The sequence below is a fragment of the Helobdella robusta genome (genome assembly GCF_000326865.2).
Source record: "Helobdella robusta unplaced genomic scaffold HELROscaffold_45, whole genome shotgun sequence".
Lineage (NCBI taxonomy): Eukaryota > Metazoa > Annelida > Clitellata > Rhynchobdellida > Glossiphoniidae > Helobdella > Helobdella robusta.
Genome location: NW_008705095.1, coordinates 1253195 through 1273537, shown reverse-complemented (window position 1 = coordinate 1273537; position 20343 = coordinate 1253195). Strand labels below are relative to the sequence as shown.

General features: G+C 31.6%; 3 protein-coding genes across 3 annotated transcripts; 2 read left to right on the top strand and 1 right to left on the bottom strand.

Moving 5' to 3' along the window:
- Positions 1 to 1337: 1337 nt before the first annotated feature.
- HELRODRAFT_178044 (hypothetical protein) lies at positions 1338 to 3431 on the bottom strand (the record flags this gene model as incomplete). The annotated part of the gene is made up of 2 exons (XM_009026175.1): positions 1338 to 1496; positions 2946 to 3431. The coding sequence occupies 2 exons, from the start codon at positions 3429 to 3431 to the stop codon at positions 1338 to 1340; spliced, it is 645 nt and encodes a 214-aa protein (XP_009024423.1).
- A 4369-nt stretch (positions 3432 to 7800) lies between these two features.
- HELRODRAFT_157558 (hypothetical protein) lies at positions 7801 to 10137 on the top strand (the record flags this gene model as incomplete). Its single annotated transcript, XM_009026174.1, has 4 exons — positions 7801 to 7954; positions 8687 to 8856; positions 9154 to 9229; positions 10106 to 10137. The coding sequence occupies 4 exons, from the start codon at positions 7801 to 7803 to the stop codon at positions 10135 to 10137; spliced, it is 432 nt and encodes a 143-aa protein (XP_009024422.1).
- Positions 10138 to 16966: 6829 nt separating this feature from the next.
- Positions 16967 to 20011, top strand: HELRODRAFT_178041 (hypothetical protein; the record flags this gene model as incomplete). Its single annotated transcript, XM_009026173.1, has 5 exons — positions 16967 to 17396; positions 18355 to 18485; positions 18679 to 18829; positions 19298 to 19418; positions 19942 to 20011. The coding sequence occupies 5 exons, from the start codon at positions 16967 to 16969 to the stop codon at positions 20009 to 20011; spliced, it is 903 nt and encodes a 300-aa protein (XP_009024421.1).
- Between the last annotated feature and the right edge of the window lie 332 nt (positions 20012 to 20343).

Genomic DNA, 20343 nt, shown 5'->3' with positions numbered 1-20343 from the left:
ATGTGATAATTTTTTTCATTAAAAACCCCTTCTTTAAAACTTACTTTCAATGTTGACTAAAACTATTCATCTTCTGATTTCAAAAAGTGCCGTAATAACCATTTGACAAATAATTTAAACATCAGTTACTTTTTCAATCTTTTCAATGAACTTACTAAATATAATTTATTCATTACAAATTTATAAAATATGAAAATTTATAAAGATAAACTTATGTAAACTTTAAGCAAAACACTTCAAAGCAACTGTGCGTTGTTGTTGTTCAACATCAGAGAGAATGATTTAAAGGCCGACACGTCAACTGAATTCAATAAAATGAAATTCGAAACCTACATTGTTGTTATTTCTGCTGTTATAATTGATTGTTACAATTTGCATGGTAGCAACGTAACGGAGATATAGCAACCGTTCGATGTTTCGAAAACATTTTTTTGCACTTTCAATAAAAACATCGATATTTCTTTTAAATTTTTAATATTTTATCGCGTCCAATGCTAATTTAAATAAACCGTCAAAATTAATAAAACAACGTCAACTGATTTCAATTAACTTTTTGTAAATCCCAATCAATTAACAATTTTTTTTATATATGTTCGTCAATTTTATTCAATTTAATTTTTCTATCTCAGTCACTTTCCAACTTTCATTCCTGTTTCTATTCTTTGTTTTTGTTGGTACATGCGTCCAATTTTCTAACTCGACAGGTAAATCACGGAATAAAATCAATCGTCAATAATTAAGCATCTCTCATCAGACTTATTATATTGAGTTCTCCTAACCCTGGTGTTTTTATTGCAGTTGAGTTTACAGCTATCGAAATCTTACCTCTGTCACAAGTGTGTAATCTCCTGAAGATCCCACTTCCATCTACAACTGTTTTCCAACAGATTTTTCAAATATTATCTATCAAATGTTCCTAATTGTTTTCGTCTCTTTTGTTAAACGTCCAAGTTTTACAAGCATTTTGAATTTGTATTTGATTAATGTATTGTCACTTCAATCAATTTTTCAGCAATGCAAACTTCTCTCGTGCAATACCTTAAAATATAAAGACATCCTTGCCTTTTACATACACACATACAGATACATCTGTGCTAGAGCGAGACCCATAAACTAACATGCGAGTTTGGGCAAAATGATGGTTTATATGACTGTTGTTTTTAACCATGGCCTCGTACGTATAAAATGACATTATTATTTTTATTATCATTAAAAATGCCTCCTAGTTCAAAGCTACCATTTAAAGTTTCGGTATTAAAGCTCCGACACAAATTTTGACACTTACTATTTTGTCACATGTTTTAGTTTAACCCATTAGTGCCCAAATCACAACCACGCTACCAAAAAGTATCAAATTTTTCAGTTAGGTAGCTATACCTAATATGAGACCCTAGCACAAGTATTTTTTTGGATTTTATTATTTGTAACAAAATGGCGGCGTGTTCCCAAATGGGAACAATGGGCACATCAACTACCATGTTCCCATTTGGGAACATCTTTTTTTTAACATAGAAATAAATATAGCAGACTTTTAATTATATGGAAAAAATGTAAAACGCAAAGAAAAATGATTTTTTTTAATCAAATGAATTTGTGAAAAAATATAGTTTAGTCAAATTTTATTAGTCATTTATTAAAACTGTTAAATTTATTGTTTTTCGTGATAATCTTTTTCACAGTGAAGATGCAATGGAACATTGCACTTGTTACTGAAGACGTGCATTTTTTTTGCATTGTCGACATCTGGATTGCTTCCCAGATGGAACCAAATGATGACCCGTCATATCGAATCTTACATCAGGAATAGGTTGGCTATAAGGTCCTGTCATCATCTGTGCTGGTTCTTGCAGTTGCATGATTGTACGCACAATATATCTCCTGAAATCTAGATGATCAAAAGTTCCTCCCACTTCAACATGAAGTCGCCAGGCTGCTACGACAGCCATGTTTATTCCATTTATGAACAATGGCCACCACCATTTCTTGGACCTCAACATTGGTCGATAGGAAGCCATAAATCTGTCAAGCAAATCGACTCCTCCCATGTGTGTGTTGTACCTTTTAATGAGTGCTGGTTGAGGTACATCTACAGAGGCTTTCTTGGTGCTGCTCCATCTCCGAGCTTTGTCAAGTGGAAGAATTTTATCATAATTTGATGCAACTATGACACATTGATTATCATTCCACTTGACCGCGATTACGTTTTTGTCACAACATGCATCATAAAATCCTCTGTCTTTCTTTCTCATTGTTTTTGAATCCATCAATGGACACTTTGTCAAACGATTTTCTCTTACTGTCCCTGTTGCTTTTATATTTTTTTCTTTCAGTGAGCTGAGCAAAGAGTAGTTGGTGAAAAAATTGTCAAAGAAAACTTCATGATCAGCAGGATTTTCAAGGCAATCTAACAGTGACATGACTACACGATGACCTAGTCCATGACTTTCATCATTTGTTGTCTGTGGTTCTTTGCCACAGTACACCTGTACATTAAATGGATATCCACTGGATGATGCTAATACCCAAAGTTTATACCCAAAACGAATGGGTTTTCCTCGTAGAAACATTTTTGCTGAGTGATGTCCAAAATAGGGTACCATTTCTTCATCAATACTAAGAAATTTATTGAAAACACCAAATTGTTGGAAACGAGTATTCAATGCAGAAATGAAAGAACGAACTTTAAATAATTTGTCTCCTTGAACAATCTTGTCATTATCTGCCAAATGAATATATCTTTTAATTTCTAGGAATCGTGATCGAGACATCTGTTCTGCCACAAATGTAATTCTTATATCTTCATCCCTATTCCAGTACATTCTTTCCCGAGGCAATGTATGATATCCAGTCAGTAAAAGTATTCCAACAAATTTGTCCAAATCTAGGTGATTAAATTCAAATTTATTATTGTTTTTTTGTCCAGCATATTTGACTGTCTCATTCACTATCATATCCCTCAACTCATTGTCATAATAAAGTTTGAAAAGATGATATGGTGATTTGGAACATAATTCTGGATATTTTGATCTTATTTTTTCTGGTGTTCCTGTTGATGATTTTCCAGTGAAATTTATTTTTTTGGTCCATTTTGGTTCTGGCTTCTTACATTTTTTATCTTTTTTTTGTAATCCAACATCATTACGTGCGTCTGCTTGTTCTAAAAGAACACCAACTCTTCCAGGAACTTCATTTGGCATGTTTGATGGCAGCAAATCGTCATCATCTATCATCTCTTCATCTGAAATGCTGTCTACCTTCGTAGGAGGAAGCAACACTACATCAACTGGAGTCTGTGAATCCGTAATTGCATCTGTTGCGTCAGCTAAACGCTCAAATTCTTCAATTTCATCATCAGATTCTTCAAAATCCACATTTTCATCTGCCATAATGTTAGCAAGAACTTCTTCAGTACGAAATCTCTTCTCAGACATACTTAAATTGTAAACAATTTAAAATAAAAATTATTAAATATATCACTATAATATCATGAGAAACTAAATTGAGCACATGAGGTACTACGTTCCCATTTGGGATCATAGTACCTTATGTGTCCAATGTTCCCAATTGGGAACGTCAACACATATATCTCATTTAAAAAATAAGTTTAAGATAAACCTCTAATTTCATAATTTTAAAATATTAAGAAGTAATTGTGAATAAGTAAAAAATAGTTTAATTTAAATAAAACATAATACTTACTTGGAAATAAAATCAGAAAACAGACTAAAAACTTTTTTTAAAAATACAAAATTTTTAAAATGGCTACCAAAGCATGCGATGACAATACAAAAGACCACGTGACTGTATTGCATAGATATACTATTAATAAATATAGATTGGCCAAAACATGTAAAGCTTGTGCAAATATAAAATTTATGTAGCGCTAAATATACACGTTCCCAAATGGGATCATTGGGCGCTAATGAGTTAATAACAAAATGATCAGTCTTTCATTTGAGTTGTTGCTTGCGTGTTAGCTACTACAACATTGACATCTCATGTGCAGTGTTTTCTATAACAGCCAGCGAGTCTGCATCTTTTCCGATTGATTAAAAACTGTAAAATTGTGCAAACTGTCGTTTAGATAAATTTGAATAAGTTGAAAACGGGCCTAGCGAATTCATGAAACAGTTTTGAAAATTTCATATTACCTTATCCTTGCTTTCATCATTAAATATATAGAATATATGGGATGTAAATGAATAAATAAACAATATTTATATATAACTGAATATATTTATATAAATATATATATATACATACATATATATAAATACTTAGCATTGGTGCACAGCGAACTTGCCAACATACGCACGACCACGAATATGTAGCCGAAGAGAACATACCTGGCATTCGCTCACTTCTGAATGAGTGCTCTCTAGAAATTTAAAAACAACAACTGAATGTTTTTATCATCTCGCAGAATTTGTAAAATTTTCATTCTTTTCTGAATAAAAAGATTTTTTCATATTGACTTTGGATATAAACTAAGTTTGAGATGTAATCTGACGAATCTGTATGTACCTACATCATGGACGATCATTCTAACAAGGTTGGTTAACCTACTTTCCATTTCAAAAATTTCACAAAACATATCATTGAATTACTTTTAATTTTCAAAACGTTCCAAAATTCAGATTTATATGTTTTTGTATTTAAGAGTGAAATAAAATGTTGTTAAGAAATATTAGAATCATTCAAACTGTGAAGTGGTCGGAAATTTTCTGCTTAGTCCACTTTTTGAATATCAAACTAAAATTTTTTGACACATAAAATTAAAAAAAAAAATGATCTAATGAAAAAAAGATTGCATACATGTTAAAGTTCACCCAGATATTTTTGTAAAATTCAACCTTATTGTGCGGTGCAGCGCGGGGATTGCTCCTCCCCGTCCTACCCTTGATTCGGCCTTGTACTAGCTTACGATGAAAATTAAAATTTCATTTTAGACTTTAGAAATTATCCATTTTATAGGCTGTATGCAAAAAATCAATAACATTAGTCATCAGTTGCCTCAATGGCTTAGTTCTCACGCGCAATTTTTTTCTTGTATCTAAAAAAAATGTTGCTTGCTTTTTCTAAAAACCACTTTTTAATACCTGCCATCGCGACAATTTGCTAATTAGTTCGTTATTGTGAAATATAAGGAGAACATTAGCCACGTTAATTGGGTCTCTCATGATTTAACTCATTATGTTTAAAATGAAATTTTCTAGAATGATGTCAACCATAATGATAATAATAATACCAATTATAATAATATTAATAACAACAACAATATTAATGATGATTTTAAAGTAAAATTTAACAAAAAAATGAATTGGCGTTAAGTTATGCACACAAAATAATAGTAGTTTTAATGATCAAGATATTTCTAAAAATCTTGAAAAATTTTTATAATGATAAAATCATTCTTGATAATTTTCTTCATATTTCAATTTTTATATGGTTCTATGCATTAACAAACGTTTGGTTGGCAGACACATGCTATTTCTCGCTTTTTTTATTTTGAGTTGCTCAGCTAATGCTCGCGTGTTGCAAGACTCTGCCCTCTTTCAAGTCTGAGGGTTGAATAACATTTTTAGGGATTTTTTAATGATTAAAAAAATTGAGACAAAACTGATTTAATTTTCTACAGGAAGCACTTTCAGCCAGTCTGAAGGAACATTTCAAAGGTAACAGTTTTCATTTTCAAACAAACAAATCAACAATAAAATAAAATAAATAAGTATGTAAAAAAACAAAACAACACACAAACCACAAACACACACACAAACGAACAAACACACACACACACAAACAACCAACAAAGCAACACAGAAACAAGCACGGAAACAAACACACGAACAAACAAACACACGTACATAAAAACTGCGTTAAAAATTGTTCGCACAAGATGACGAGATGATGGGTCTTTGACATCCATCAGAAATCCCTTCTAATGAACATACAGTCTCAGGTGTGCAATGAACACAAACATAATGATTTCCACACATGAAACTTTGAACTCACTAATTTGAGAACTAAACATAATTGAATCAGTCGGTGCCTACCTTACTCAACAGGCATCACAAATACGTAAACAACATTGCATTGCAGTCATAATCATTTACTGATTTTAATATTTGTGGTTTTATTTGCATTCTCATTATTTATTAATTCAATTGACTCCCTTTACTGATTTTAACATTTGCCGATTTTAATTATATTATTATTATTTGATCTTAACTCTAACGCTTAACTGCTTATGTTATCATGAACGATGCAATGTTTTTTTTTTGTAATTTGATGTCATTTTGGTCGTTTTTAAACAACGCAGGTGGCTGTGAAGAATCTTTTTAATTTTTTTTAAACGAAGAAATAAAAAACAAACACGAATCCAAATTCGACATGATGGCAAAATTTCAAAATTTAGCATACGCAATTTTAAACATTGTACATAAAATAAAGGTAGAAAGAGACGTGTACATTGTACAATGTACAATTCATGCCTATCTAGTAAACAAGAAGGAGGCGTTTAAAAATAAATCCTTACGTGTTGAATCTCATTCGATAATTAAACACGTATTCCTCTTAGTTCGTTGAAGTTTCCAATGTCTGATTTTTTTTCATTCTCAAATAAATACTTTGATGATTATGTTTTAATAAGAAATGCTAGTCAAGAATAGGAAAGAATATTTAACTTTAATTATATAACACCAAACAACTAATCATCTTTTTAATTTTTTTAATTGATTTTCCAACAATTCGCTTACTTGTGCAGCATTCGTTCATCACGCATCATCATGCTCTGCGTTGTATTATCGTCAGGTCAACGGCATCCATTCAATTACTATTACTCTAAAACAATCTGAGATATTCCGAATTTATATGAAATATTATGAAATAATCTAAAGTAATCTTAAATAATTCAAAATATTCTGAAATAATCTTGAATAATATAACCTGAAAACTATACTTAGTCATTGCAGTCAAGCATTGTCACTCATCATCCAACTCAAAATCCAAATCATTCCTATTTTTAATGTGTCTCTTTCATATAGCACTTTTTTTCCCAAAAAGTCAATTAAACTACAAACAATAAGCGCTATATAGACCTTACACATATAAGACATACTTTTATCTAACTTTTCATCATCCGGAACAAATATTATAAATATTAGGGCGGTTTTTTTTCACTCAATTACATACCCACCTAGCGTCCATTTATAATAATTAAATTAATACTATTGTAAATTCTTTCCAAATAAATTTCCAGAGGCACTAGCTACACGTACATCGCTTGCGAATGAGTACACAGAGGCAAATGCTTCGTAAGTAGTACAACATTGCATGCGATGGCTGGGAATCTTTCACGAGCGCCAGAACTCAACATCAGTTTCTTGCGGTCTGATGTTTGAAATAACTTTTTTGTAGTCACTCTATTGAAAGTGCGTTGGAAGTATTAAATGTGCTGCTAGTCATTGACGAAAAAAATTTTTGTCTTTCAGACTTCAGTCCACCAAATATCTTTATTTTCAGCATAATTCTTATAAAACTGTAAAACATGTTCACTGCGTTTTAAAAATTTTCCAAATAATTTTGTGCGTATCTTTTTTAATTACAATGTTTCATTTTGTATCGTTATCACACTTCATTTAAATATCGAGTGATTCTGACGAAACATATTGATGCAAGGAACATGACCTGTTTCGCTAACTAAGCTGCTCCTCTAACAGAAAACTTATTGAAACGTTTCACTCGAACCACTTCGTGCACATGCTTTGCTGATGGTTTCCACAGCTATTTTCCCACTTCTTCATGTTGGCAGAATTTCGCGAAGCATTTTTGCTGTTTGACAAAAACGGAGACGGGACGATATCAGCGGTGGAGTTGGACGTGGTGATGAGGGCTCTCGGGAGGAACCTCTGCGAGAGGGAGCTGAACGCCATGATTAAGAGCGTCGACGCCGATGGTTCGTTTGTTTGTGCGGATGATTTTAATTTGCGATTTGTAAATGATATAAATGATATAAATCATATATGAAGTATGATATAAATGTGATATATAACACAAATGATATAAGATATAAATGGTATATGATGCAAATGATATATAATATAAATGTGTTACCTAGATCTCTCACTTGAAATGCCGTCACAACAAAAAAAATTGTTGGCTCAGTTTTAATTTGTAAGCAATTTTATTTATAACATCAAACGAGAGTATATTTATTTAAATATGATGAAGTTATGAAGCGCAATAGTGAAATAATAATTATACAGTATGGTGATTTTTTGACCTGGCCTGGTAGGTGAACTGATGCCACAAATAGTGTTACACTACAATTGCGAAGTTATATTTTAATAAGCTCACACCAGAACAAGACATAAACTTGCAAAACATATGAAGCAAACCAAACACTCTGTGAAACATAACAGGCTGGCAATTAAACACACGAAGAACCCATTATGAAGCATATTTTGAAATGCCACATAGAATCATGCTATCAAACACTCTTTGAAACAAAATTGCACCTTAAGAAGCATTTAACCATATCGTAACACGAAGCATGACTAACAGGACGTAAAACAAAACAAAACACTCTATAAAACACATCATGAAACACGATAAAACACATCATGAAACACGATAAAACACTCCATGAAACACGACAAACACGCCGTGAAACACGACAAACACACAGGCAATGGAGTGATAGACTTCGGCGAGTTCATGTTGATGATGTTGGATGCCAACCTGAATCCAGACGAGGCAGACGCTGACATGATGGAGATGTTCAGAGTCTTCGATAAGAATGGCGATGGAGTCATCACGCGACAGGAGCTCAGACAAGTTGTCAACACCTTGGGACAGGTGATTATGATGAAGGAAATATTTATTTATTATATTTTCTTCCTAAGTACTTTTCAAAAATATCAACAACAGATATACAATGCATGCCAACACTCGTAAACCAACACATTGTAGACATTGTATGCGATAGGCCGGGATCTCTTGGCACTCGAACCGTGTCACTGCAAAACCAGTGTCAGGCATCTTAACCATTACACTATTGCGCTGCCTACATGTTTGAAGATATTTTTTTAAAGAAAAAATGTTTTTTCTAAATATTGAAAGAATTGCAGACAATAGTTGAAATGTTTTGAACAGTCGTGCACAGACGAGGATCTCACGGAAATGTTGAAGGAGGCAGATGAAGATGGCGACGGTCAGGTCAATTACAAAGGTTCCTATTGAGTACCACAGTACAGTAATTCCTATTACTAATAATAATTAAATACCATAGTGCAGTAATTCCTTTTAAAGTTGCATTTCGTTCACGCGTTTCAATTTTTCCAGTATTGGTGTGAGCTCTCATGAGATGTACTTGTGTAAAAGTTGTTTGCACTTGTTAAAAAATGAACTCATGTAAAAGTGTCAAGTAGTACTGAAAAAATATGAACTTAGTGATGGTAAGTATTACCATCACTAAGTTCATATATGAGTATTTTAAATAGCACAAGTACTTGTTGCACTTCAGTTAAATAAAAACCTAAAAAGTTATAAATGTTATTATAAATGTTAATACATGCTGCAATTTTTTCTATGTCCACTTTAGAGAAAAACTCACTGAAGTTTTGCTTTATTTACCGATTAATAATATTAATTAATATCTTGAGTTGTGAGAATAATAGTTATTATTGAATATATAATTTAAGTCTATCGATAATGTACATTCATTTTACATTATCGATAAAAGTCTGGAAAAGTATTCAATGTACGAATTTTACGAGTACTTAAGTATAAGAAATTGAGTATAATTTGTGGTACTTAAGTCTGTGCTCAAGTAAATATCCGTTTCAGTACATGCCATTACATATTTTTTTTTAAAATGAAATAGTAACTTTTAAATTGAAGACGAAATGTTCGTGGGTTAGCAGGCAGTTATAAGTAAGACTTGACTGTTGTGCATCTCATCCATTTGCTCCTAACTAAACGACTCAATGACTTTATTCAAAATTATGTAACTATATATTTATTTATTTTTATTTTTAGTTTATTTAATTTACGTAGAAATTATTTTTAAAAAATAATTAGTAACACAAAGGCATTTACTTTGCAGAGTTTGTGAAAATGCTGACGACGAAGCGATGACTGAAGCTGAACTGAACTGAACTCATTCATCAACTGGCTCAACTTTTATTACATTTATTTAATTATTATATAATTCATTAAAATGTAACTGGAACCTTATTTCATCACAATCCAACTTTAATTGTGCAACATGCAACATCATATAATGGAGTGTGATGATTCAGAACCTGCAACCAGTGACCATGCTGAAGTGAAAACCAATTCAATAGAACTAGAATACTGCTAATTGTTAACGTTTGTGGGATAATTTTTAATAAATAAAATTGTCTAAAAGGTTTGAAGCCTTATAAAATGTTAACGGTATTAAGAGTAATTTGTAATTAAAAGAATGCTCACATGTTAATACGCCGAGCAAAAACAATTTTTATCATATATTCATAAAGTTTATGTCTTCAAATCAAATTGATAATCAGCCTAACTTTAGAGAAAAAGATTTTCTTGTTTAAAATAAAACAGTTTTTGTTAATGAAATACACCAAGCAATTCCTAATTCCGAAAATCAAAGTGAAATGTCGTCGTTCGTTGTTAAAAAACTTCGAAGACCAGTTTGAAGACGAAGAAGAGACTGAACATCGGCCCAGAGAAAATGTTCTCCTAATTAATTCTTTGATATTCATAGCGTGATTGAAAAAGCCAAGTGTATTTTTGAGCCTAAGTTGTGGGCCTATTCATTTTATTGATGAATAAAAATATTTTATTCAAGAATATTTAATAGGATTTTCAAGATTTTTATTTTTACAGTTAACGCAAAAAATTTTCGTGATTATATTAATAAAAACATTTATTTTTTGGAAGCAATTGTTGTTTTAATCTTTCTATGCCTTGTTGGTCTACATACATAATATGAATTTATTTTACAATATTCAACCTTTTGAAGCCGTTTGTGCAGTAAGTACGCTTGCAATATGATTTTCATATACTGTTCAGGAGACAATTTCTTGGTTTTGAAAAAATATTTTGAAAAAAAAATATTTTGAAAAAAATGTTTTGAAAAAATGTTTCAGTTGTTCAATGAAATGGTGTCTCAAGAATATTGTTAGAGTGGATAATATGCAAAAAGTGGAAATAATGTCGGGAATTATTTATCTGAAATGTGGACGTGGCGAGTTTTAAAAACTTCGTAAATTTTATTTCAATAAAAAATTTTTACAAAATCTTGTTTTCATGATTTGAAGATATTTCAAATTTTGAAATTCAAATAACTTTTTATTGAAACATGTAAGATTTTGAAAATTTTTAAGATTTGAAGATATTTCAAATTTTGAAATTCAAATAACATTCTATTGAGACATGCAAGATTAAAAGTTTATAACGGAAAAATAATTTGATCTCCAACACTTCCATCGTCTCCACTGGCAACCAGAGCCACCAGACCACTTGTTGATGAAGACGACGAGAACGTGCACACGCAGTAATGACCATCTTTCAATCGATATCCAGCTCTCAGGCATCTTCTTCCTTCTTCTGCATTTAATTAAATGAACTTCAACCGACCATATTTTTCATACATACATACATATTTAAAATAATTATAGCATGTATACTAAACTGACACACACATTTGTTATATATGTGTGTGTGTGTGTCTGTGTGGTATGCTGTGTGTGTGTTTTTTTGTGTGTGTAAGTATGTGTGTGTTTAAGTGTGTGTTATGTGTGTTTGTGTGTGTGTTTGGAAGACCAAATTATATGTTGAAGTTGTTCAATTGATTGAATGTAGAATTATTACCCAAATTAATCCTGCCGATAAGCCTATTTCGATTTTTCATAAATCATCTTCAGTGCAGTTTTGGTTTTTTTAGCTTCATGAACAGTGGAAAGGTAGTAGTTAATTAAAGTACCCAATGTTTTGGTGAACCTGCCAGCCACCTGGCGCAATTTTTTTCATCCGAAACATGAGCAAGTCACATAAAATTGATCTGGAAAAAACAAGGTGTATCTAACTATGTTCCAAAAATGACCTTGATTGCATTGTGATAATAAACAACAAATTTGATTAACTATGGGTTTATATTAAGTTTTGATTTTTTTGTCGGCTAGATGTTTGTCAACAGTAGTTTCGTTGCTTTGTGTTTCAAATTTGTATGCGGTTTTGAAAAAATTTTCAATTTTAATTATCGCTGGCTAAATAATTTAATAATAATAAATTTACTAATATATTTATATATATATATATATATATACAAAGCACACAAGTGCTTAACCAATCTGCAAATTATAACTAACAAAATTTATTGCAGAAAATGGAAAGAAGACAACAACACAGGCGCGTTCTTCACAAACAATGAGATGATACAGATAACATGCAATACAATTCATTCATATATTACATGGGAATAATGAATAGGTACTTAAAGGATAGGTGCCGTGCACACACGCAAATAAATATGTTTAAATAAGTAAATAAATAACTTTGTCTCTTTTATTTCTAAATATTTATAATAGTTATAATATGATATAAAGTTTTTTTTAAAATGGTTTTGTTTGTCTAACACTATTGTTGATGAAATTCACGATTAACTAAATCAGAAAATAAAACCTAAAATTTATTTTTCCTGCAAAGTCATTTCAAAAATTCTATTTAACGAATAATTTTTTTTCACTTGATAAACAACATTTTGTATTAAACAAACATGATGAAGAATAACGGTTTGAAGACTTCCATCCATGTTGCGATCTTGTTGATAATTCCATCATCATCCACACTCTGGACCTCCAGGCCAGCAACATTTTTGTTGCCACCAACACATCCACCCACTACGACATCAAACTCATCTTTTCCACAGCGACCTTTCCTACCTTATCCAACAATTTCTCCATCATTCCAACTGCCACCGACCACCACCGCCAGCAACATCAGCAGAACCAGCTGTCCTAACGACGAGATGTTCTGCTGGTTGGACTTGAAGTTCCTCGAATTGAACTCCACCTTCTCCCAGCACATAACATCGTACAGTGAGCAGTTTGAGGACATGCCTGATGAATGCAGAAAAGGTGGGTCTGCTATTTTTTCAATGCTTCATAACGAGATAAATATTTTCATAGCAGCTAGTGTGACATCTATTGTTGCTTAATGATAGCAAACAAGCGAAATCATAAAAATGTTTCTTTCGCAAGAGAAAATTTAAACGCACTCAGTCAAAAAAATCTTAAGTGCTAAATATAAGTTTGGAAACACATCATTTAAACTAACAGTTTGATTATTTTCAATTTGTTGGCGCAAACCGCATAATATAATAATATCATTATTTATCACCCCAACAGACCTGTGCAATAAACAGAACAAAAGCGAGCATGGCTCTGAAAATTATTTCTGGCCTGAAACATTGATAGGTTTGATTTGCATATTGTGCTAGCATTTGTCGAAACATACAAACACGGTTTACATTTTTAAAATTTGACAATTTGTTAGTTGTTTTTGTCTACACGGAATGATGCAATCCACTGTTGTCGTCGTTGTATGTGTCTCTGTATCTCTCTGTACGTGTGTATTGTTTTTTTAAAGATAGCATAATACGAAATGTGAGAGTCGAAGGCGAAACTGCGGCCAAAAAATGATGACGAACGATAGAACATCGATGAGTTAATTCGTTTTCTGTTTATACTTTCTTGATTGCCACCAACATAACCGTCCCTGAAGCTTTAGTAGCAATAGTCACAGTTGTTTCTCTTATTGCTAACAATAAACAATATTCTTTATATAAATATTTGGTGATAAGAGAAACAATTGTGCGTGCTACTGTCATCAAATAATGAAATACATTTTGTTGAGAACACGGCTCAATTTCATATTTCTGAAACTGCATCTTATCGAAAGGTTTGCCCAGAAGGCTGAAAATTTTTCTTGTGCCGATTGCGTTTTATGACAACTTGATTTAAATTTTTTAGATTTAGCGTTCATATTATTTTGTGTCTTTTTAAGTGCTTAAAAATGAATAAATATTGTCAGCAAATAAATTATTTAACATTTTTTCGTAATTTAAAAAAAAACTTAGCAGGCAGTCAAAATTGACACCTCACTCTTTCTTGTTGAGAGGATTTGGTGCCCATGAAAGATTCATTAAAACTGCGGTTGAAACTAAATTACATAATGAGCAATTGAATGAGAATCCAATTTGCTTGCTAGCGTCCTGGTCGCTAAGTGTTTTGTTTTTCTCAAGAAACGCGTTCTCTATTGAGATTTAAAGTTTGAAAATCTGGGAAAAGTTTTTAAAATCGCAATTCAAATGAGGCAAACAATGAAGAAGATTCATTGATTTGTACGGAAGCAGATCTGTCATTGTTGACACAAAGAAGAGAGAAATCTAAGCACCACCGCTAGATGTGGTTGCTTGGTATAAAAGCGATTCATTTCATGAAAACGATCATTTTTGAGTTTGACTAATTTTTTTATCAAAATTATAATTTATGGTTTCATTTGCAAAGTTAACTTCGATCATAAATTGTTATAATCAACTTCTGGAACAAGGAAATTCGCTTAACAAACTATATGATTGATTGATTGATTGAAGTTTTTTAACATCTTTTTACTATATTATGCAGTTCACCATTAAGCATAAAAAACATCAAAATGTATATTAAATAAAATTTCTAATTGCAGGTCATAGATATGTTCAAAAGTGCAAACACCAATACAAAGATCAGATGATTACCTTCTTCCCAGGCATTCCAAGCCACCATCAGTTGAACAACAACGGCTCTGAAATTGATGCGGTTGAATGGTTCTACATTGGTGACGTATTTGCAGGCGACGACATTAGAAGCAACAACTACTCCAAAAATATGAACAACAAATATTTATATCGAGATTGTCTGCTTTTTGAAGGGATTGCAACATGGCAGGATTCCACTCAACTTGGATGTCCAGTGAAACCGCTTTGGATGCAACATGATGTCATATTGGAATCTATCGAAGTAATTTGGACTGTTCGGTTTGGAATCTTTCAGTTTTATAATCGTTGTTATCGTTGTCTTGCATATTTGGCATGAAATACTATTTTATAGATTTAATTTTTATAATCTTTTTTTATGTTACTGAAAATAAAAATGATATCCGTAAAGAATCAAATGATTTTTGACAAAAAACATCTGAATCACTTTGGTGAAAAAGTCAATAATAAAATCTTAAACATGATAAATGTTTTTTGCTTGCTTTCGGTTTTATTTGATATTATTTTTTTTGTTGAAAAGCTCTTGTCTGATATGTAATACTCATTCTAAAAACATTTTCAATTATATCTAGATGAAATAATTGCATATAAATCATTCTTCATAAATGAATCGACCAGAAGCACAACAGGCACGTCACCTGCTTCTCCATCCTCGACTATATGCAAGCCATGCACAACATCATTCAGAGTACTGATCAACTGGACCCCTACGATGAAAACACTCTCACACTGCTTCCCCGTTTGGCATTCGGAAGTAAAAAAATGTTCTTCAAGTTTCAAATTTATTTGTTATTTTTTAGATACTAGATGTTTTCTAGAAATATGAAAGTTGGGACGTTGATTGACGTAAAACGAAAAATTAATGTTGACCAAATGGATTTCTACTGCAATTCATTCACATAGTAGCATGGGGCCAAACGCCGTGTTGGGTGACTAACCTTTCTTTAATTTGCACCCAAACAGTAGGAGACCAATTTTTTTTAAATCAATAAACATCTATTAAAAGTTTTTTTAAAATGAAAATCAAATTATTTTTAACTTCAAGTTAGTGAGGCAAATACAAAATAGAAAAATCAAGGTACAAAAAATGAGCCAAGTGTTCTTACAGCAATGAAATCTTGGAGATGACTTTGAAAATGGACAAGTTTCAAGTCATTGCACATACAGGAATAAATAGTAGACATGCCAAATTAGCAAAAAACAACATAAATCTTTGAAAAATAATTAGTTTGCTGACTGTAGTGACTTGCGAAACGTTAGCTGTGGCTTCTTTTCCCATCCTACTCCGTGTTATCCTACATCAGTTGATGCATTGCTTATATACAATATATACATATGACAATCTTCTCATGTAATATTACGCTTTTAATGTAAAGATAGATGATTTCTAAAAAGGTTATCAAATTTTTATTTTTCAACTAAAAAGTTGCATAACAGTATAAATTGTTTGATCTAGGTTTAAACTGTACGCTCCCAAACCATGGAAATGAACGAAATGCTATTCAAATTTGGCATCTGTTGGACTATGTCATTGACTTTAAATTCTTTCAGTTTTGGTGGCATCATCCAGATAAGTTTATAAAGTCAGTACAATTGAACCATTATGTTTAATACTGCTTTAACTATATTTTAACAAAGTACATTGAAAATGTTTTGATGGAATCATAATATATACAAAAGAATCGGTATGCATTAATTAAACATTTAAAATAAATTATTAAAAAATAATTTTCATTGCTATATTTGAAAAATATGTGATGTCCATTAATTTAATTTCACCGAATTTGTTAAGAAGTTTACATTTTTAAAAAATTTTGACTCAGACTCAACTGCCTTGAAACTCAAAAAACGTATTCTTATTAGTTTATCTGTTAGTAAGGTTTGTTTTATTCTCCTGGTTCGTCACTCACGTTGCGTTTCGAACAGGTGGTGAACCTGTTACAAAATTATAGATAATTTAATTCAATAACTTGCAAGTTTATTCAATCTGAGCAATTTCATCTCGGTTTATTGCACAGTTTATGAAAACAGTGACAAACAGTTTTTATAAATTTTTAAACACTATGAAAGACTCAACCGCAACATTTTCGGTATTTTTATAAAATTGTGAATTTAAAATATTCTAAAATTTAAACATTCACAATAAATTACTTTAGAATGATGGAAAATCTAGAATATTTCTCTATACCTGGCTATCGAAAGCAAATGAAAATCATCGGACGGGATGAAATAAATCAGCAGGTCAGTCATTTTCAAGAAATTGAAGCAAGGGACACATCATTTTTGAACCAACAGTCTGAACAGTTGCCCAATGGTAGGATCAGCCAGGATAAGGTACATCTTGAAGCAGATGACAACAAAACCGATAACATCCACATCGACAACGCCATCATCTACCAAAACTTGACGACCAGCATGGTGAGATTTATATTACGCAACCATGGGAAGCTACCATATTTAGACTACATCCAAGGCAACAACATCCAATATTTGTTCTCCATGTTTCCATCAGCAGACCGTTTCAGCCATCAGTTTTATAGGAAGGGCAAGATGTTGGCGCGTGTATCTTTCTCTTCCTCTGCATTTCACGGTTACAAATTCAAAAATTTATTAACAGCAGTAGATTTGTTAAAACTAAAATCTATAATTTTTGTGTGTGTTGACCGAAAAACTTTTATTGCAATTATTGTTACAATAAAAACATGCATTTTTATCGTTGCATCTGAGCACACTACAACAAAGCCCTTTTAAAAAAGTTAAACGAGAGAATGATTAACATTCTTGCCATTAAGAAAACAAACATAAATAATGTGCCTAATGATGCAATTTCAAGTGTTTGCGTGTAAGCAGCACGAATCGGATTTCTTTCGTACCTTCAGTTAATTTTTATAGATGGCTTTTATATTCTCTGAAAAATAAACAGTTTAGCTCAAAATATTTTTCGAAATTTTAAAATTTGGTTGATTATTTGCTTGAATAGTTACGAGTCTTTAACGAATTCTAAAAGTTTTCTATGGCATGACATAAACATCACGTAGACACGTCGAAAACATTTTTTTAGACCAAGTCCATTTAGGTAAATTAAAACTTTGATTTTAATCAACAAGCAATAAAAATAAACCGATCGAAGCAAAATTTTTCTGCGTTTTCAGTGGAAAGTTATGTCTGTGAAAAATGCAATTTTGAATACCATGCATTTGTGGTCGGCATCAAAGTAATCAAAAAAGTCATCAGAACTAACGAAATCCCGATTTCAATTATTTTCATTTTTCATTTCAATTTAATTCCAATTACAAATTTTGGTATACAGGTTTGCATCTGGTCTCTCAAAAAATGATGAATGGCTATTAAAACAAAAAACAACTTTTTCAATTTTATGTTGTGTTATTTTTTTATATCTGATGACCGGAAAAGTGTACTATGCTCAAAAGAGGAGACTTAATAAGTTGGAAGTTGCCAACAAACCAGAAATTATTAAAAAGTTATTTCATCAACTTTATAGCTCTAACAAAGTTTGTAACTTTATCAACATCTTTGACAACCAACAGACAACAGAAAATTAGAGGTCCGATGTTTCTTGCTGACCAGCGAAAACTTGCACGTCGTGGGTTACCCATCATACAATCCAAACTACACGCGTCTCTACAGCCAGTTCTTGGCGTCTGGCACCATGAAGAAGGTTTTTAAACTTTTTTCGTTTGTAGTATTTTGTGTATGACTTAAGCAGAACTCTTTCTTAATTAAAAAGCCACCAACTACACTGTAATAACAACATCATCTAATTTGATCATTGCTCCTATTGAATGTATATAATTTTTCATATTTTGAAATACAAGAAATTTGTAATTAGAGTATTATATCGAAAAAATTAGAACTGTAATAGGAAGTTGAGCAGCAGCAGTTATGATGACGTCAGCATGAATTTTAAAAGCACCGATGGGGATGGATACGAAAATTATGAGAAAAAAGCCAACATGAGAATCCACGGCGCCGATAATTTGCCTGTTCGTAATCTCAACAAAAGTTCGTTGCAACCAATTGTTCACATTTCAATCTCATTATCATTGATATCATTTTCATTGTTTATTACTACGGAATGAAATTTGAAAATTTTTTATTCAATTTTGTTTAATATTACTAAAATATAAAAGCTGTTTGTTATTTGCAATTTTTTTAAATATTTACTCATTTTAGATTTTTTTAACTTTTAAATTTTCCGATAATTAATATAAGCACTTTACCAGCGTTCAATTGAAGAGCTTGAATGTCATCATTCTGTTGCATTTTGAATTCACAACAAACAGTAAATAAACACCACTTGCACCTGTGCCTGCATCTGCCTAATGAATCAAACACTTGAACGCTGCTTAGTCAGAGTCGATGAAACAGATATTTACGATGTTTCAAGTTTTAAGACATTAACTTTTTCTACTCTAAATTGTTTGTTTGTATAAATGAGTGCCTATGTTAAACTGTTGAAACTTTCTCCAGCCAACACCGCTGATCAACTCAGCAACTCATCGGGCGACGATGTTGCTTGCGACGATGTTGCTTGCGACGATGTTGCTTGCGACGATGTTTCACACTACCTGAATGGCAGTTATACAATAAGGTATGGCTTTCTGACATGCCAACGTTATGAATGTTTGATTGAAATTATGTGTTGATGTTTTTTCTACATATAGTCACCACAAATGTTTGATTGAAAGTTTGTGGTAAAAAGTGTAACTGGAATGGGGATTCGATAGAACATGATTAAACTTTTAGCAATTTATGGAATGACGTTTGAATTAAACCGAAAGTTGAGCTTTTTATAAAAGTTCAAAGTTGAATTTAAAAGTGTGGATGATTTATTTATCATATAAATGAAACATTGTAGACTGCGAAACAATTTAATTGTTGATTCTTATCAACTGTTTGTTTATCATTTTAACTACATCACCAAATTAAGATCGTCCTCAATCCTATAATACTTCATCGCTTCCATCAACAAATATTACATAGCTAACTACAAGCTGTCAAATTTCTTGTCACGTAGATCGTTTAATTAATTGATATAATATTGAAAGACATTAAAAAAAGAGAAATAAACTTAGCAACGTTTTTGACTTGTTTATTATCAACCGGAACAACAGAAAAGGAAAAAGTGAAGTTACATACAAAGCAAAGAACCTTTGGTCCAAAGAAAATAAATGTATATCATAAATCATAATGTTTTAAAATAAAACATAAAACTTAACACCTTCTCATTTTGTTTAAAACATTAGTCGACCTTAACATAAATGTTCTAAAGACCCATCCCTTTGAATGGCAACTTTGTAGCTCTCTGGTTCAAGTACTTCACATAATGCAGACATAACAAGAGGATCATAACGAGATGGCTTTTTGATATCATTCCTGTCACGTAAAACCATACCTTTGGTCTTTTGATTACAACAATCAGATTGATCTTCTTTATCAGATGAAACTGAACTACGGTTGTGAACATCTTCATCAGTTGATATACTTTCTTCAATCAAAGTTTCTTTATTTTCATC